A 19,638-nucleotide genomic window follows, 5' to 3' on the forward strand; every position below is an offset into this window, starting at 1 on the left:
GCATATGTGGGAACTCCTTCAAGACTGTTGGAAAATAATTCCAGGTGAAGCTGGTTGGGAGAATGCCAAGAGTGTGCAAAGCATAGATCAAGACAAAGAGTGGCTACTTTGAAGAATCTAAAATCTAATATATTTGGATTTGTTTAACACTTTTTTTGGTTACTACATGATTCCATATGTGTTATTTCATAGTTTTGATGTCTTCACTATTATTCTACAATGTAGAAAGTAGTAAAAATAATGAAAAACCCTTGAATGAGTAGGTGTGTCCAAACTTTTGACTGGTACTGTATATCTCTCTATTATGTGTGGGAATAGTTTGGAACAGATTTCGGCTCGCGGGATGCCAGTTGTGGAACACTGCTATAGGCTCCAGCCTACTCAAATGACTTCATGTAGACTATAAGTGTAGCCTATAGGCTATAGCCTACCCAAACATTACGCATAATTGTATGCATATATCAAAATGAATGCTGTCGGCTTTTTCGTTTACAATAGATAATACAATGTTATATTTCATTCACATGATTCTTCATGGGCAAAGGCAGATGTTAACACATCGAAATAGGCATTTTTAGGTCTGACAAGTATTAATTTAAATTATCTCCAGCAGAAGGCGGTGTTAGTCCTGATATGGACACGCCATACGGGGAACACAACATTGCATGAGTTTATCTAATGGTTTTTTAAATCAGTTTTCCGACATATTTTGTTTTGCCTACATCTAACCATATTTAACCTGTCTGGCCTCATTGCAGACTGGCGTATCGCTGTCAGTACAGTATAAGTCAATTAATAAGATGGATTTAATTGATGCTTACAATAGGCTACTCATCTCATTGTCTTGATGAATGATCTCTCTCGTTGCCATCTACTCAAGAGGTTACCGTCACTCTGTGATGTACTGTAGTTGGCATCGTCCGGGCTCCGGGTCTTGTCCATGCACGCAGCCTCTCGCTTGCTTTATACTGCATCGGAAATGCAGCCTGCACAGGCCGTGGGCACTTTGCTTATATCATCACATTTAGAGCTGCGTTGTCTCTTGTAGGCCCATGCAGAACACACAATTAAAATGCACTGGGGTAATCAGGCTAATAGCTTAGACCCAAATATGCACTGAAACGCTAACATAACCTTCGGGACTGTAGTAAGACACACGGACATCATATCTACGTTTTACATCCTTTATTAAACCATACCAGTTACCCAATGGATAGACTGACACTGACTTATACACCTAATATCCACAGCTACGAACTTATGTGCCAACATGCACCATCAACCGGGGAGAGGACCAGCAGGCATGTAAATAGAGTCGCTGAGGTGGGCATTTCCCTCCAGACTTGCTGAATCTGGGCGTTTTGGGTTCCAGACGTTGTAAAAAGTACCAAAAGAAAAAAAAAAAAGAGACAGCCCTGATGAGGAGTGAAAGCTTCATTTCAGCAAAGCGCAGAACTCTGCAAGAGAACAGAGAAACAGAGCGATGACAAAGAGATATAGTGATCACCTGACGTGTGACCTCACAGCCTAATCACAGTGAATATTACATACGTTGAAAAAGCTTGCATTTATTTACAGTTTCTTCCACTATGCCTTTGCAGCATTCCTTCCTTCCTTCAGATGCAATATCCCCTATCATCTGGAATAATATCAAATATAATGATATAAAACTGATGAAGATTAAACTATTATCAAGATGATATTTTGTGTCAGCATTGGACAGTCCCTCTGTTGCTCTCCTGTCAGTCCTGTGTAGTGCTTATGTGAGTGTACTGTAACCTGTACCTTCCATCCCTATCTTTCCATCCCCGTCTCTGTCTCCTGCTGCTAGGAGAGTTCTGGTCTCAGCATCAGTCAGCTCCCTGGCCCCTGAGGAGAAGTTCTGCAGGAATAATCTGGGGATCGACAAACAAAGAGAGGAGAAGGAGTGAAGAACTACACCTACATCTCATGTGTCAATGCTGCTTCATTGTATTGATATATAATGTATAGATCAAAGATCTTACTGAGTTACAGTTCATATTAGGAAATCAGTAAACTGAAATTAATTCATTAGGCCCTAAACTATGTATTTCACATGACTGGGAATACAGATATGCATCTGTTGGTCACATAAACCTTACAAATAAAGGTAGGGTCGCGGATCCGAACCAGTCAGTATCTGCTGGGACCACCATTTGCCTCATGCAGCACAACACATCTCTTTCACATAGAGTTGATCAGGTTGTTGATTGTAGCTTGTGAAATATTGTCCCACTCCTCTTCAATGGCTGTGCGAAGTTGCTGGATATTGGTGAGAACTGGAACACAATCAGTTGATCCAGAGCATCCCAAACATGCTCAATTGGTGACATATCTGGTGAGTATGTAGGCTATTGAAGAACTGGGACATTTTCAGCTTCCAGGAATTTTCAACAAATCCTTGCGACATGGGGCCATGCATTATCATTCTGAAATGTGACGTGATTGCGGCGGATGAATGGCATGACAATGGGCCTCAGGATCTTGTCAAGGTCTCTCTGTGCATTCAAATTGCCATCGATAAAATGCAATTGAGTTCGTTGTCCATAGCTTATGCCTGCCCATACCATAACCCCACCGCCACCATAGAACACTTTGTTCACAATGTTATCATCAGAAAACCGCTTGCCAACATGACGCCATACAAGCTGTCTAACATCTGCCTGGTGCAGTTGAAACCGGGATTCATCCATGAAGAGCACATTTCTCCAGTGTGCCAGTAGCCATCGAAGATGAGAATTTGCCCATTGAAGTTGGTTTCGATGACAAACTGCAGTCAGGTCAAGACCCTGGTGAGGACAACAAGCAGGCAAATAAGCCTCCCTGAGAAGGTTTCTGATAGGTTAATTCTAGTGTGCAAACCCACAGTTTCATCAGCTGTCCAGGTGGCTGTTCTCAGACAATCACGCAGGTGAAGAAGCTGGATGTGGAGGTCCGGGGCTGGCATGGTTACACGTAGTCTGCTGTTGTGAGGCCGGTTGGACGTACTGCCAAATGTTCTAAAACGACATTGGAGGTGGCTTATGGTAGATAAAGGAACATTAAATTCTCTGGCAACAGCTCTGGTGGACATTCCTGCAGTCACCAGGCCAATTGCACACTCCCTCAAAACTTGAGGCATCTGTGGCATTGGGTTGTGTGACAAAACTGCACATTTTAGAGTGGCCTTTTATTGTTTAATCAGCTTATTGATATGCCACACCTGTCAGGTGGATGGATTATCTTGGCAAAGAATAAATGCTCACTAACAGGGATGTAAAGAAATTTGTGCACAAAATCTGAGCTAAATAAGCTTTTTGTGCGAATGGAACATTTCTGGGACCAACCCCTTCATGTGCACCTCCCTCCCTCCCTCCACACACACACACCCTCCCTCCCTACCTCCCTCCACACACAGCCACCCTCCCCAACTCATATCATACTTCAGCTCCTCTTCCTCTATGTATCCACTCTGGTCTTGGTCCAGAACTCTGAACACCCGTTGGCCCTCTGCCTCTGACTTGCCGGTCAGTCCCACTTGTGCAAAGAACAACTTGAAGTTGAATGTGCCTGGAGCTAATGGAGAGATGGGGAAAGCGATCAAGAGAAATGCGGAGAGATGTCGAGAGGAAGTGAAAGAGTGTGAGGAAAGAGAGATCCGACACCATGACAAGAAGAGAGAACGGAGAGGGGGATGAATAGAGAGATGTAACATTCTCTCATGTGCTCAAATTACTTTCATATGACTACTACAGACATTCACGATCACAAACCCTTTAGCATTTTAATGCCACTGAGCCCTGCCAATAATACAGTAGTTAAGGACATTATACAATCTAAACACACAGATTCACAGAACACCTCAGGGAACCCATTCTAATGTGAACGTGTGACATCATACTACAGATCAAATGTTTAAATCAATACATTTTTATTCACAGTTTATGCAGTTACAGAGAGTCACTCAGGTCATTATGAAAACCAAATGACTCATAAAGAACAGAGAAAGAGAATGATGGATCAAGTCTGTTTTGAATAATATATTATACACCGCAAACAGTGATGCTGATGATATACTGGAACGTGAGTATACAAGCATTTCCATGTGGGTGTATTCTGGATGGTGTGCTTGAGTCTGCCCTCTGAAGCAGATGTAATGTGTAGCTAAATAATTAAATGCTGGTGGGCTGCAAATGAAGCCTGCTTGACTGGCTTGATTTAGTCTTCTCTTCAATGCTCAGCATAAACACTGGTATCTGGGTGGTAACTGCTCTGCTGCTCCCCAGCCCCCTGGCTGCCTGGTTACCTGGATCCACCCTCCAACCTTCCCCCAATATAGGACCGCCCCTGGGAGTGGGACTCTTGGGTGTGTGTGTGTGTAATGGTGTGTTCACGTGTTTGACTCACCTTGACAAGCCTTGACGGCAGCCCTGATGTCCTCCTCTCTCAGCAACCCTGTAAACGCCATGGTTCTCTGTGCCTGAGGGACACGTGCTTACAAGAGGGAAACACATCACAATAAATGAAAGTGACACAGTGTGTTTTCCTGACACAAACAGTCAAGGTGTGTTTTTTGTAAAGCATCAGACAAATCCCTCATCAGCCTATCCTCCTTTAGCTTCGAGGTACTATATAGCTACTGTTTCTATGGAATTTATTCAATGACAATTGCTTGACTTTTCAAGCTGTGGCACTATGAATAAAACACTAAATACATTTTGCAAAACAATTACAAATTTGTCCAAAGTCTTGACGATGCAACTTTAAGGACAATTTTTTGTCTCCAAGCGAGACCGTGAGAGGTCTGCGTCTGCACATGTCCTATTTTTTATCTCCAAGCGAGACCGTGAGAGGTCTGCGTCTGCACATGTCCTATTTTTTGTTGCATTAGACCAAATTACATTGGATCACCTTTAAAAACCCTGAGATGCACAAAAACACTCATGAATACACAGAAAGATACATCAATCCCTACAGAACTGCAAAAAAAATACAAAATCAACGCATAATATATCTCTAAAGCCTGGCTGGTACTAACCGTTATCTGGGTGAGGTGGTGTCCGCTCTGTAAGCCAGTGATGTGCAGATCTCTGCCTCTCTTGATTTTTGCCTATTACCCAACAGCACTCTCTTCCTGCAGCTCTGTGATCCAGAAAGTAAACATGACGTTTCTCTGTCCTCAAACCCTAGGAGATAACATCGCAATTGGAACTCCTCCTCCCCTTTCATTAGCTAATCAGAGCAGAACATTTTTCACAACTATTGTCAACTAACTTGCAGGGGGTAGAGCTTACAACCCAGCCTGTCAATTGGCTTGATAGGAATAAACAATGCCAAACTATCCCATGGTGCATTATTGCATAATGGGGGTTTTCCATGTAGAAATATTAAGGGTTGACTATGATCCACAATGATGAGAAAAGATGCTAGGTTATATTTATCTCTTTGGGGAGATTAAAGTCCCAGTCAGAATTTCACATTTTCTACGGAGGGGAATGGAAAGAACCTGGGTGCCTCTGCAGAGTACAGTCCACTTCAGAGTCAACATCTACTCCATGTTATGCATTTTGGATGGATTATTAATAACCACAAATGATACAGCTGAGTGAGTGTAAAGTAACAAACATGACATGGAAGGAAAACACAGCAGTACAATTAGGGTCTTCAAATACTTACTTAATGTGTCCAGTCCATAAACCAACAAGTACACTGAATACTGTCAACACAGGATGTGTCATTAATAACAGATTTTAAAACTTCCATCACACCTTCTTACTATAGGCTATAGAAGCAGAGTTTCTAAGGTTCAGTCAAAAGTAATCAATGTTATCCCTTTGCTTGGATATGAAGGATGTGTCCAACTCCTTACCTGGCTCCCCCTGCCATTTTCAACATAGATGCAAGACAAATTGATGTGAAAACATAATGTAGGCCAATAAGCTACTTAGCTATATTGTGGCTTATCTCATGTCTCCAGCACACACATACTACACTGACACTCCAGCACACACATACTACACTGACACTCCAGCACACACATACTACATAAACTCACACATACTACACTGACACTCCAACACACACAAACTCACACATACTACACTGACACTCCAACACACACATACTACGTAAACTCACACATACTACACTGACACTCCAACTCACACATGCTACACTCACACTCCAACATACACATACTACATAAACTCATACACATGCATAATGATGACACACACACACACACACTGCTGCTACGCTGTTATATATCCTGATTGCCTAGTCACTTTTATCACTAGCTACCTGCCAGTACATACTGTGTTACCTCAATTACCTAAACTACCTCGTACCCCTGCACATTGACTCGGTACAGGTACTCCTTGTATATACCCTCGTTATTGTTTTTATTGGGTTACTATCAACTTTTTTATCTAGCAAATATTGTTCTTACTTTTTAAATCTGCATTGTCGGGTATAGGCTCGTAAGTAATCATTTCACTCTAAAGTCTACACCTGTTGTATTCGTCGCATGTGACCAATAAAATTTGATATGATAGGCATACCTTTCCAAGACCTTTGCACCCCACTAAGAAATAACAATTATAGGGGAAACACTGGATGTATAGCCTACAAGTCCATTAAATCAGGCAGGTAGAGTAGTTCATCTTTCATAAAGCACCGGAACATTGCGTGCATACCTCACATGTCAAGAGACTGGTCTAAAAACGCATCTCGCTTTACGTTTGACACAAAGCAATGGATGTGGACAGGGAATTCGAAGAATGATAGTGATTGGTCATATCGGTACATTAATACAGATTAATGGGTTGTGATTCGCTATTGTATATGTCTCAATATGCACGCCCCCATGCTATGACGTTGTAGGAACATGGCGCCTCTGAGGAGAGGTGGTGCCTGACAGTTTGGACTATTGATAAAATATTACGTGTGAATAAACGTAGAGCACTACCGGCAAAGCGTATTTATCTAAATATTATTGTTCTAGAAAGGTAATAGACATGTTCTATCTTTCATGGATAATGAAACGGCATTGTTTGAGGCATTGATAGCTCATGTTAGCTTGTCGTTGCTATTGACGCTAGCCAACGCGTTTAGTCATAATACAATGTTTGCGGTGCGGGCATTTTCATTTAGCCTGTAGATATATTATTTATCAATGAAATTTACATTTTATTTCGTTTATTAGTATTTAGTTATAATTTGACGATTTTGGATTCTCATTAGCTAGTTAGCTAGCTAAGCTAAAAAGGATGGGGAACCGTCATGGATTTGTGTTGTTGCTGGCGACTGGAATTTTTCTGTCGGCGTTATTTCTGGCCGAAGGTGCTCCGCTTCCGTATTCTGACACAACAGGTAAGATGACTCTAAATATATTTGTTTACCTTGTCACTGAATGAACTGTTACCACCAGTTATTTCCAATTCGTTTCAGGCCAATGCCATCATGCTAGTTAGTTACTTAGTAAGAGGAATAGTGTAACAAGCTAGTTAACTAGTCATCCATATCGCGCTAGCGACTCGCTCAACAAGCTAGCGCCAGGAAGATGGGCAGCTATTTAGATAGTTAGCATTGGCAAGCTAACTGGCTAGTTAACGTTCAACATAGCCAGACAGCAACCGCTGAGGGACACGAAGGGGGTATTTTATTGCTTGTTATAGATTTGAGACGCGTTGAGCTAACGGTAGTATGTCAATGCAATGTAGATGAGCTATTTTAACTGACTTGCTAGATTTGAAGGGTAGTAAACTCAGTACTCACCATACACCTGGCCAGTCCATTTACAACAGTTTTATCCAGTGCAGTTGTGCTTAGTAGTAGTAGTAGTAGTAGCATCAGTTCATAACACAATTTGCCTTCAACAGTTCGCTCCTTGCTTTGATAGTTTGACAACTCTAACACTGGTTCTGATGAAGTGATTCACCTAATGGCAATGTGTGTTGACAACCATAACATCTGAAGTATAACTGGAACATCATTTAAAGTTATGTCTGATGAACCAAACTAGCCTCATCAAAGAAATACAGTGCATTCGGAAAGTATTCAGACCCCTTGACTTATTCCATATTTTGTTACATTACAGCTGTATTCTAAAATGTATTACATGTTTTTCCACAACAATCTACACACAATACCCCATAATAACAAAGCAAAAAACAGTGTTTAGAAATGGTTGTAAATTTATAAAACATTCAAAACGATTACCTTATTTACATAAGTATTCAGAGCTTTTGCTATGAGAGTCAAAATTGAACTCCGGTGCATCCTTTTTCCATTGATCATCCATGAGATGTTTCTACAACTTGATTGGAGTCCACCTGTGGTAAATTCAATTGATTGGACATGATTTGGAAAGACACACACCTGTCTATATAAGGTCCCACAGTTGACAGTGCATGTCAGAGCAAAATAAAGCCACAAAGGTTGAAGGAATTGACCATAGAGCTCCGAGACAGGATTGTGTTGAGGCACAGATCTGGGGAAGGTTACCAAAAAATGTTTTCCATTCTTAAATGGAAAAAGTTTGGAACCATCAAGACTCTTCCTAGAGCTGGCTGCCTGCCTGGCCAAACAGAGCAATTGGGGGAGAAGGGCCTTCCTCAGGGAGTTGACCAAGAACCCGGTGGTCACTCTGAAAGAGCTCCAGAGTTCGTCTGTGGAGATGGTTGTCCTTCTGGAAGGTTCTCCCATCTCTGTAGCACCACCAATCAGGCCTTTATGGTAGAGTGGCTAGACGGAAGCCACAGTAAAAGGCACAAAACATCCCACTTGGACTTTGCCAAAAGGCACCTGAAGAACTTTCAGACCATGAGAAACAAGATTCTCTGGTCTGATGAAATCAAGATTGAACTCTTTGGCCTGAATGCCAAGCATCACGCCTGGAGGAAACCTGGCATCATACTGTGGGGATGTTTTTCAGTGGCAGGGACTGGTAGTCAGGATTGAGGCAAAGATGAACAGAGAAAAGTACAGAGATCCTTAATGAAAACAAAATCAGAACCTCAGACTGGGGCGAACGTTCACCTTCCAACAGGACAACGACCCTAAGCACACAGCCAAGACAACGCAGGAGTTGATTTGGGACAAGTCTCTAAATGTCCTTGAGTGGCCCAGCCAGAGCCCGGACTTGAACCTGATATCTCTGGAGAGACCAGAAAATAGCTGTGCAGCAATGCTCCCCATCCAAGTTGACAGCGCTTGAGAGGATTTGCAGCGAAGAATGGGAGAAAGTCCCCAAATTTAAATTTTGTTAGTCACATGCGTTGAGTACACTTTAAAGGAGAGTTTGTTGTCCTGGCACGACATGGCCAGGTCTTTGACCTCCTCCCTATAGGCTGTCTCATCAGTGATCATACCTACTGCTCATCGGCAAACTTAATAATGGTGTTGGAGTCGTGCCTGGCCGTGCAGTCATGAGTGAACAGGGAGTACGGGAGGGTACTGAGCATGCACCCTTGAGGGGTACATGTGTTGAGGATCAGCATGGCGGACGTTGTTACCTACCCTTACCACCTGGGGGCGGCCCGTCAGGAAGTCCAGGATCCAGTTGCAGAGGGGGGTGTTTTTGTCCTTAGCTTATTGATGAGCTTTGAGGGCACCTTGGTGTGGAACGCTGAGCTGTAGTCAATGAATAGAATTCTCACATGGGTGTTCCTTTTGTCCAGGTGGGAGAGGGCTGTGTGGAGTGCAACAGAGTCATCTGTGGTTCTGTTAGGGCGGTATGCAAATTGGAGTGGGTCTACAGTTTCTGGGATAATGGTGTTGATGTGAGCCATGACCAGCCTTTCAAAGCACTTCATGGCTACTGACATGAAGTGAGTGTAATGAGTCAGTAGTCATTTAAGCAATTTACCTTAGTGTTTTTGGGCACAGGGACTATGATGGTCTGCTTAAAACATGTTGGTATTACAGACTCGGACAGGGACAGGTTGAAAATATCAGACACTTGCTAATTGGTCACTGCATGCTCGCAGTACACATCCTGGTCGTCCGTCTGGCCCTGCGGCCTTGTGAATGTTAACCTGTTTAAAGGCCTTACTCACATTGGCTGCGCAGATTGTGATCACACCAGTTTAGCTTGTCTGGTATGCTTGTGTCACTGGGCAGCTCTCGGCTGTGCTTCCCTTTTGTAGTTTGTAATGGTTTGCAAGCCATGTCACATCCGATGAGCCTTCGGGCGCTGGTGGAGTGCAATTCGATCTTCTTAGTCATGTATTGACACTTTGCCTGTTTGATGGTTCGTCTGAGGTGATAGTGGGATTTCTTATCGTACGGGTTAGAGTCCCGCTTCTTGAAAGCGGCAGCTCTGCCCTTGAGCTCAGTGCTGATGTTGCCTGTAGTTCATGGCTTCTGGTTTAGGTATGTACGTGCGGTCACTGTGGGGATGACGTCATCGATGCACTTATTGATTAAGCCAGTGACTGCTGTGGTGTTCTCCTCAATGCCATCGGAAGAATCCCAGAACATATTCCAGTCTGTGCTAGCAAAACAGTCCTGTAGTTTAGCATCTGCTTCATCTGATCGTTTTAAAAAATTGACTGAGTCACTGGTGCTTCCTGTTTTAATTTTTTGCTTGTAAGCAGGAATCAGGAGTATATAATTATTGTGACATTTGCTAAAAGGAGGGCAAGGAAAAGCTTTGTGCGCATCTGTGTGTGGAGTAAAGGTGGTCTAGAGTTTTATTTAAAACATTTTTTATCCCTTCTTTCTCCCCCCCCTCCCTCTGGTTGCACAATTAACATGCTGATAGAAATTTAGTGAAACGGATTTGTTTCCCTGCATTAAATTCCGCAGCCACTAGGAGCGGCACCTCTGGATGAACGTTTTTCTGTTTGCATTTGGCGGAATCCAGCTCATTGAGTGCGGTCTTAGTGTCAGCATTGGTCTGTGGTGGTATGTAGACAGCTGCGAAAAATACAGAAACTCTCTAGGTAAGTAGTGTTGCTTATGAGATATTCTACCTCAGGCGAGCAAAACCGTGAGACTTCCTTAGATATCGTGCACCAGCTGTTTACAAATATGCATGGTCCCCCCCCCCCCCCCCCGCTGTTCTATTCTGCCAATACAGTGTATAACCAGCCAGCTGTATGTTGATAATGTTGTCGTTCGGCCATGACTCCGTGACGCATAAGATATTACAGTTTTTAATGTCCCTTTGGTAGTTTAATCTTCCATGTAGGTCGGTCGATTTTTATTTTCCAACGATTGCACGTTAGCTAGTAGAATGGAAGGCAGGGGGGGTTTATTAGATCGCCTATGAATTCTCAGGAGACAGCACGATTTTTCTCCATCGTCTCTTCATGCAAATGACGGGGCTTTGGGCCTGTTCCCGGGAAAGCAGTATGTCTGGTGACATTACCAAGTTTTCACCGAAGCGTTTGAAAGTTGTGATTCATAGATGCAAAATATGGCCCCCAAAAAATCTCAACTAAAGATTTTGTCCAAAGTGTGCAGCTCTAATAAATAGGCTAAACTATTGTCATTTCAACAACCATTAGGCCTCACAATGTAGTAACAAATGATTGATCACTTGTGTTGTGATGACATATTGGTAATTTCCATTGTTGTAAAGAATTCACACAATTCACTTGGTGATGTAAGAATTCAACAGTACAGTGCTTGCTATGTAGCAGCACAATATGCATTAGCACTGCTTGCGCATTTATGACATAACTGAGTGAGACTCGTATGGACGTGATAAACAACCACACAGAGGAGAGCAGATGAATGGCCTCCCTTTTAAACCTTGCATTGTGCTTTCCTAGAGCACTGGACTCACTGACAATGACTAGGCTATGAGTAGCCATATGGGAAAAAGGTAAAAGGTGTGTGCATTGCATTCTAGTGATGCCCTTGTAGGCTAATATGTAACCTCAAACATCCCATTATCAGCACAGGTGAATCATTTACCTTGGCGTTGTTTTAGTTTTATTACAGTTCACCACACAACATACAGTAAGATGTGGAGCAATATTGGGCGCAGCGTTGGTTTTACTGATGGGGACAAGGAAACTGCTAAAATGAACTCCTATGGTTTGCACAAAACCATTTAAGCAACAGAGAACTTGTTCCAGGAGGGCGTTGAATCATCAAATCAAATTTATTTATATAGCCCTTCGTACATCAGCTGATATCTCAAAGTGCTGTACAGAAACCCAGCCTAAAACCCACAAAGATCTCCGCCACGGCACAACCCAAGGGGGGGCGCCAACCCAGAAAAGAGTGACCTAACAAACAAAAAAAATCTGAACCGTTTGTCCTCAGGGTTTTACCTGCCAAATAAGTTTTGTTATACTCTGACATGATTCAAACAGTTTTAGAAACTTCAGTGTTTTCTATCCAAATCTACTGATAATATGCATGTCTTAGCTTCTGGGTCTGAGTGAAAATACTGCACCCTGTCCCAAAGAAGTTAAAGGGTATATCGCCCAAGCCTATACCGTTCATGGCTTTTCAACAGTCCGGAGTACCCAGCACATCATGCCACATTCAGCATCTGAACAGTTCCTTTATCATAGGGATGAGTGAAGGGGCCACAAAGAATCTGACCCCCCCCCCCCCTTTTAAAAATGTATTTAACCTTTAACTAGGCAGTTAAGAACAAATTCAACAAAAGGCCTCCTACGGGGGCTGGGATAAAAAAAATAAAAAAATGTAGGACAATACACACATCACAACAAGAGACACAACACTACATAGAGACCTAAGACAACACTCGCGAGCAAAACATTTCAACTGCCCCCCTCCTGACAGCAGAGAGAGAAACTAACATTTCAGTTTCTTGGCAATTTTTTGCATGGAACAGCCTTCATTTCTCAGAACAAGAATAGACTGACGAGTTTCAGAAGAAAGTAGTTTGTTTTTGGCCATTTTGAGCATGTAATCGAACCCACAATTGCTGATGCTCCAGATACTCAACTAGTCTAAAGAAGGCCAGTTTATTGCTTCTTTAATCAGTACAACAGTTTTCAGCTGTGCTAACATAATTGCAAAAGGGTTTTCTAATGATCAATTAGCCTTTTTTTAAATGATAAACTTGGATTAGCTAACACAACGTGCCATTGGAACACAGGAGTGATGGTTGCTGATAATGGCCCTCTGTACGCTTATGTAGATATTCCATAAAAAATCTGCTGTTTCCAGCTACAATAATAATTTACAACATTAACAATGTCTACACTGTATTTCCGATCAACTTGAGGTTATTTTAATGGACAAAAATGTGCTTTTCTTTCAAAAACAAGGACATTTCTAAGTGACCCCAAACTTTGAATGGTAGTGTATGTATGAGACATATTATTAGCTAGCTAATGATTAGCATTAGCGGCTAACAAGATTTAGCCGCAATTTGCTAAGAAAAGACAAACTAGCTGTTTGCAGCCAATAAAATCAAACTAGTAGTATAATTGTGTAACACTTGTGGATTTATATTAAGAAGCAAAGTGGAAACCGCATCGTTGTCATGAACATCTTGTTGCATGTGCTGAATTGACCTTGCAGACTGAATGCAAGTGGTCTCATGATCAAGCAACAACTGCGCTCCTTGAGCGACGGGGTGGGGCTAGGTCTCTGTAGAAAGCGGCATATAGAGCGATGGGGAGCGGAGAGAGACGACTCAAGTAGACGTTACACAAGGGAGAGTAGTGTATCACATTTAACAAACCAAACATTGAAACACTTTTATAGAAGATAAAGTGAAAACCCAAACCGGTCCGTGTAGCAATACTGGTATATAGTAAAATACAGTATACCACCCAAGCCCTAATAGGACATATGGCAACAGGTGTCAGTCTTCTTTTCACTAGTCTTTTGTAATGATTTAGGCATAGCTTTCCATGTTGTCTATGCAGTCCTTATAGTATGCATACAGGAAAATTAGATTGTGATTGAGCCTAAAACATGTATGTGCATAATATATGGTCCTATTTAGTCTTGATGTTATAATGGAGGTTATTAGGATGTGGTGCACTCCTTCCAAACAAATGATCATACTTGTTCCATGATGACATCGGGAGAGCAGGGGACCTGTCATCAAGGGAGATGTCATTTGTTGTGAAGCAAGTCTGGTCTAAATGGGAAATGACCTAGGTTAACATCATGCATGGTCTGGTGGTCACACTAACCTAAGTAAGTGGTTTGATGCATTGCCTTGTAGTGCAGTACGTCACATGATAATAGTTGGGTTGGGCTACTTCACCATAGACAGTTTGCGATCTAGGCCTAAAGCAGACAAAACCATCCTCTTTAGTGCAGGAACCCAAATCATGTTGTGTCATCAGCTGTAGGGACTGAGTGCATTGGAGAGTTATACCCCCTGTGAAAATGGGTCAGACCCCCTGTGCGAACAAAGATCACTAAAATACGCAGGGAACCGAAATAAGATCTGTCAGCTCCCTGCGTACGGGACTATGGGCCCTACTGAGAAGCAGTTGGGTAATTTGGTGGTGGTGCCAAGTCATAATATAAACCCATGACTCTAAGGCTAACGGAGGGAGAGCTGATCCCTACGCTGCCGCCAGTGTAGCGCTGCCTGGCTCTCTCTGCTCCTCTGTCATCACACGCGTACAGCAGGCCAGGGAGACATACACGGCCTGGAACCCCCTAAAGCGTACGTGGTTGGTGGGTGGTTGCACTGACTGCACACTGGCTGTAGTTTGTGGGTGACACACCACACCAAACATGCTCGCCATAAGGAATTTGCAATAGTGGATTAGACATGGGGGAAGACATTTTATGGGCTAATAGTAAACAAGCCGTGCTTGAGCTTCCAATAACGTAATCACACTTTGTACCTTAAGTCAAGGTGTAGGCTCCTAACTCTGATTGGTTAGACTGTAAACCAGGAAGGAGAAAATAGTTTGAAACATTCCTTGACATATTAAACAACAACTGTTTTTGTTCTGGTTTATCATTAGCCAACGTTGTTTTAAAGGGGAAAGGTACAGTGCATTCGGAAAGAATTCAGACCCCTTGACTCTCCCCACATTTTTAAAAATGTTACAGCCTTATTCTAAAATTGATTAAATTGTCCTGTCTCCCCCCAATCTACACACAATACCCCATAATGACAAAGCAAACACAGATTTTTAGGAATGTTGGCATATATATCACACACACACACCTAAGTATTCAGAACCTTTACTTTGTTGAAGCACCTTTGGCAGTGATTACAGCCTCGAGTTCTGTGTGTGTGTGATGCTACAAGCTTGGCACACCTGTATCTGTGGAGTTTCTCCCATTTACTCTCTGCAGATACTCTCTGCAGATCCTCTCAAGCTCTGTCAGGTTGGATGGGAATGGTCACTGCTCAGCTATTTTCAGGTCTCTCCAGAGATGTTAGATCGGGTTCAAGTCCGGGCTCTGGCTGGGCCAATCAAGGACATTCAGAGATTTGTCTTGAAACCACTCCTGCGTTGTCTTGGTAAAGTACTAAGGTTCCTTGTCCTGCTAGGTGAACCTTCGCCCTAGTCTGAGGTCCTGAACGCTCTGGATTAGGTTTTCATCAAGGATCTCTGTACTTTGCTTTGTTTGTCTTTTCAGTCCCTGCTGCTGAAAACATCCCTACAGCATGATGCTGCCACCACCATGCTTCACCGTAGGGATGTTTCTGGGTGTTCTCCAGATGTGACGCTTGTCATACAAGCCAAAGAGTTCAATCTTGGTTTCATCAGACCAGATAATCTTGTTTTTATGGTCTGAGAGTCCTTTAGGTGCCTTGTGGCAAACTCCAAGCGGGCTCTCATGTGCCTTTTAGTGAGGAGTGGCTTCCATCAGGCTAGAAAACGGACTATGGTTACTGTCAGATAAACTTTATGACATTCTTGAGTGAGGCAGCCAAGTTCTGGTGTTTCCAAAGACAAAGGCCTATAACTCAAATTAAATAGCAAGAAACAGTCTAAAAGCTAGATCAACCAAACAAAGCTGAACTTCGTCACTATTCATTCATCAATTCTAGTCACTCTGATTTTGCACACGCAATGTGTAGCCTGGTCCCAGATCTGTTTGTGCTATCATGCCACTGGAGTTGACATGATAACACAAACAAATCTGGGACAAGGCTAAGAAAAGGTCAGCATCTCCTTTTACAGATTCCCCAGTACAAACCTCTCTTCTGCAGCACCCTTCTCCTCCAGCCCTGGCAGCTAGGCTACACCGTTTCCTCTCACTTCACTGCACTGACTAGCCAACAAACTGTATTTGTCAGGTGGGGAAAACACTTGTGTTGTTGACCTATACTCAGGATGTATGTAGATGTAGAGCAACATCACCAGGGCCACTGTTTGGATGGCAGGCCCCTGAATATTTTATTCACCATTCATAAATGTTTCACTGCTTCCTCGTGGCTGTCTTTTAGCACTGTACCACAAACGTGTGTCTCTCTCTCTGTGGATTATATAAGACACTAAGACATATTCAATTGTTTAGTGCAGTGTGGAAAATCACTGTCACTGACCGACAGAGTGGTGTTCTTCTGTTAGCTATTTTGTATGTAGCTACGACTCTCAACTCCGGTGGGACCACTGGGGTTCGGACCGGAGTGTCACCTCTTGTTTCTGTGACCTATAAAAGTGAGGTTAGATAGGAAGAGGCTGTGTTCGTTGATAGGCTTGCGTGCAGTTGTGCACTGCTAGAGCTACTAGCTTCCTGTGCCAGGCTCATGCCATGCTAGATCTGAGAGGAAATTATCAATAGACACTGCCCAGGAGGTTTATGACGAGGTGGCATCAATAGTCTGTGGCTCACTCAATGTCCTTGTCACATGCAGAAGGAAAGGAAGCCACTCAAGACAGCATCTGTAGATCGGATTGGTACCTGACCACTGTCTCTGCCTCTGTCATTCACCACTACAGTGGTTCTCCAACTGGCGTGCCGGGCAAAACACAAGATTAATCTGAAGCTTAAACCAATCTATTGTCAATGGCTTTGTAACTGAGATGCATTTTCATGTGCTTTCAGTTGTAAATGAAAGTGTAGTAAACAAGGTTACACATGTAACCAATTTTTTTTTTATGCGACCACGTTCTCCAAAACCCTGTTAAATATCTGCTCAGAATTTAGATTCAAAGACTTCTGCAGAAAGGCTGGGGTGTCAGCTATGACATGACACCTTGAGTTTGAAAACATGCATATTGGTTTTTGAAGAACTAGGTTTACATAATTGAATTACAGTATAGGAATTACATCACGGGCCCCTGATCTGTAGTATACAGAAATGCATAATTATGGATATGAATTTCATTCTCTTCATGGTTGAATAGGTACACAAAGGTAGAAATATATATTTGGGTGTTTTTCTACACATTGGCTATTGTAATGAGCTCCGTCCCCAAACACCACCACATTTGGTTGATCCAGACCAAATCTGAACCAATCAGACATCTGTTTCACAAGTTTGGACATCACAGTAGAGCTCAGTAGAGTGTTTAGCTCGGTGCAGTTCTGTACTGTTCTGTACTGTACTGTGCTGTCCAAACTTGTGAAACAGATGTCTGATTGGTTCAGATTTGGTCCAGTCAGAGCGAACGGACTAAATTTCAACTACTTTTCAATGTCCATGTTACTTCTGCAAACTTTTATTATCCTCATGAGCGAGAGAAACTCGAAAATATCTTAAAGATATGTAGGTTTTTGGAACAAAATTACAAGGCAATGTTTCTTAAACTTACAGAAGGAAACTAATTTGTCCAAAACTAAATATGTGTTAATATTAGTTGGCAGGGGTCTTTAATGATTGTGTTATGTTGTATTTCTGTTACCTTTTTAAGACTTCTGGTAGATGTTGTCGAAGACCCATTTTCAATCTGCTTGACCAGAAATCAAAGCCTTTGCTTATTCTAAATTTTTAGGATGGTAAATGGTTCAAACATTTATATATGCCTTAATATCTCAGAAATATACACTCTTAGTGTTCATTTGACATTCTCCTAAGAACTTCACATGTTGGTTCTCATGGGTCCTTTACGTGGAGATGCTCTACTACTACTACAACAACACTCTCTGCCAACATAAGCCATTCAGTAATTGTGGGTTAGGCTTATCTTGGAAGTCACTTATTTTAGTAGGTTAGTCTTATTTGGTTGTAATACTTCCTTTTCAAAAGGCTACTGTTGGTGTTGATAGATGGAGAGGGTGTGTATTGGTTTCCACGGAGACTGGCTGCTGCTAATGGTAGTAGCCTATAGCTAAGGCTACTGTAGTATCAGTTGTAGCGTGGTGAAGTGAACCTAAAATTATGGCTGACACATTGAATCATATCTACTGGTCCCCAAGGCGCTGCACTGATGAGTCTGACTGGCCTGATTGAGTGCTCTGTGTACGGCAGCACCAGTTGTTTGACCACAGTGATGCTACTAGGGTTTCTGTTGGCCAGCTCTCCCAGGCTATTTCCTCCGGCTTATTAAAGCTCTAGGGCTCCCGTTGTTTAAAATATAGGGTGTAGTTAAACACGGAACCATGACAATCCTACCTAAACTAAGTGCATAGGCTATCCATGGTCAAAAGTGGACTCTTATGTTCCCTTCCTCATCTAATTTCCTCAATCTACTGATGTAAAATAACTGGAGAGGTGAAGGCAAAATACCCAGTAGGCATCCTCCATATTTCTTTCACCTGTCCTGTATGTATATAGTGCTATATCATCATGACAGGTAGGTGATGAGATGATGAAGCCACTTCAGGATATTGACATACAGTGAGACAGGAGTATCTGACACAGGGCTGGGGCAGCAGTCAGAGGGTAGCCTGTGTTCCAGATAGAATGTGTGGAGAATCAGATTACTGACATAGAATCATTAGCCTATATCTGGGCTCTCGAGTGGCGCAGCTGTCTAAGGCATTGCATCTCAGTGCTAGAGGTGTCACTACAGTCCCTGGTTCAAATCCAGTCTGTATCACATCCCACTGTGATTGGGAGTCCCATAGGGCGGCGCACAATTGGCCCAGCGTCGTCCGGATTTTCCAGGGTAGAATTAGTTCTTAATTGACTTGCCTAGTTAAATAAAGGTTACATTTAAAAGCTTTACATTTATTTTTTTTTTTTAATATAACCTTTAACTATCATGCTGGTGTGGTACTGGTTACTGAGATTGTAAACACTTCTCCATCTTATATGATAGTGCAGGTCTGTATCAGGCCTAGATGATGTGTATCAGGGATGAATGAGTTGGTGTCCGTAGTTGTTTGAGTGGTTTGTTGTGTAAACATGTATTTTTGGGAGGAGGATGGTGGTGGTGATAGGGGTCAGTCAGTCCAGCCTCTGTTGATAGGGCTGTGGTGACAGTGGTGAGGGGGTGGAGAGAGGATCTTGTCAGCACACTTGACATCTGAACTGCTGGCCCAGCATCTCCTGCAACCAACACGTTTTTACTGCTCTGTGTGGACCATGTCAGTCAGTTGATGTACTAATGGGAAGGAGGGTGAGTGGGGAAGGGTTCGAGATGGCATTGAAATGATCAGAGAAATGGACCTCTCAAGCCTCAGCTTGTTCTGGCCTCTGAGTTATTGTAGAACGTGACACCGGAAACAGGATGTGATCATCATAAGGAAACACCTAGGCCTATATGAATACCATGCATCACAATTTTTTGTTAATGTCCATTACTGGCGAGGAACACGAGCCTATCA

At 42.6% G+C, this 19,638-nt stretch overlaps 2 protein-coding genes across 6 annotated transcripts in view; one reads left to right on the forward strand and one right to left on the reverse strand.

The window, feature by feature from the left end:
- Positions 1-1,170: 1,170 nt before the first annotated feature.
- pvalb5 (parvalbumin 5) lies at positions 1,171-8,068 on the reverse strand. 5 transcript variants are annotated; one of them, XM_031814072.1, is made up of 6 exons: positions 7,777-8,068; positions 5,039-5,186; positions 4,408-4,480; positions 3,444-3,576; positions 1,786-1,895; positions 1,171-1,457 (listed from the first exon to the last, which is right to left on the reverse strand). In XM_031814072.1, exons 3-6 carry the CDS (start codon positions 4,466-4,468, stop codon positions 1,435-1,437), a joined length of 327 nt encoding a protein of 108 aa, XP_031669932.1. In that variant the 5' UTR covers positions 4,469-4,480; positions 5,039-5,186; positions 7,777-8,068; the 3' UTR covers positions 1,171-1,434. The 5 variants fall into 5 exon arrangements, with proteins under 5 accessions (XP_031669932.1, XP_031669929.1, XP_031669930.1 ...); XM_031814069.1 differs by having other exon boundaries at positions 4,408-4,494; positions 5,039-5,142; positions 7,777-8,052; XM_031814070.1 differs by lacking the exon at positions 7,777-8,068 and adding an exon at positions 6,561-6,861 and having other exon boundaries at positions 4,408-4,494; positions 5,039-5,142.
- The window catches only part of lmtk2 (lemur tyrosine kinase 2), a 46,170-nt gene continuing 33,402 nt past the window's right edge, over positions 6,871-19,638 (forward strand). Inside the window, exon 1 of the mRNA XM_031814061.1 lies at positions 6,871-7,371. Within this exon, the coding sequence (XP_031669921.1) occupies positions 7,269-7,371 (103 nt within the window). The 5' untranslated portion in view covers positions 6,871-7,268. The remainder of the gene's footprint in view (positions 7,372-19,638) is intronic.

Source organism: Oncorhynchus kisutch, unplaced genomic scaffold (genome assembly GCF_002021735.2).
Source record: "Oncorhynchus kisutch isolate 150728-3 unplaced genomic scaffold, Okis_V2 Okis06b-Okis10b_hom, whole genome shotgun sequence".
Lineage (NCBI taxonomy): Eukaryota > Metazoa > Chordata > Actinopteri > Salmoniformes > Salmonidae > Oncorhynchus > Oncorhynchus kisutch.

What these genes read in the sequence shown, in the direction of transcription:
- pvalb5 (XM_031814072.1), bottom strand. Translation starts at nt 4,468, where the DNA reads ATGGCGTTTACAGGGTTGCTGAGAGAGGAGGACATCAGGGCTGCCGTC. An exon ending in TGCCGTCAAGGCTTGTCAAG is followed by an intron (nt 3,577 to 4,407) that starts GTGAGTCAAACA and finishes TCTCTCCATTAG; the next exon opens with CTCCAGGCACATTCAACTTC. An exon ending in TGGAAAGATAGGGATGGAAG is followed by an intron (nt 1,458 to 1,785) that starts GTACAGGTTACA and finishes GTTCTCTTGCAG; the next exon opens with AGTTCTGCGCTTTGCTGAAA.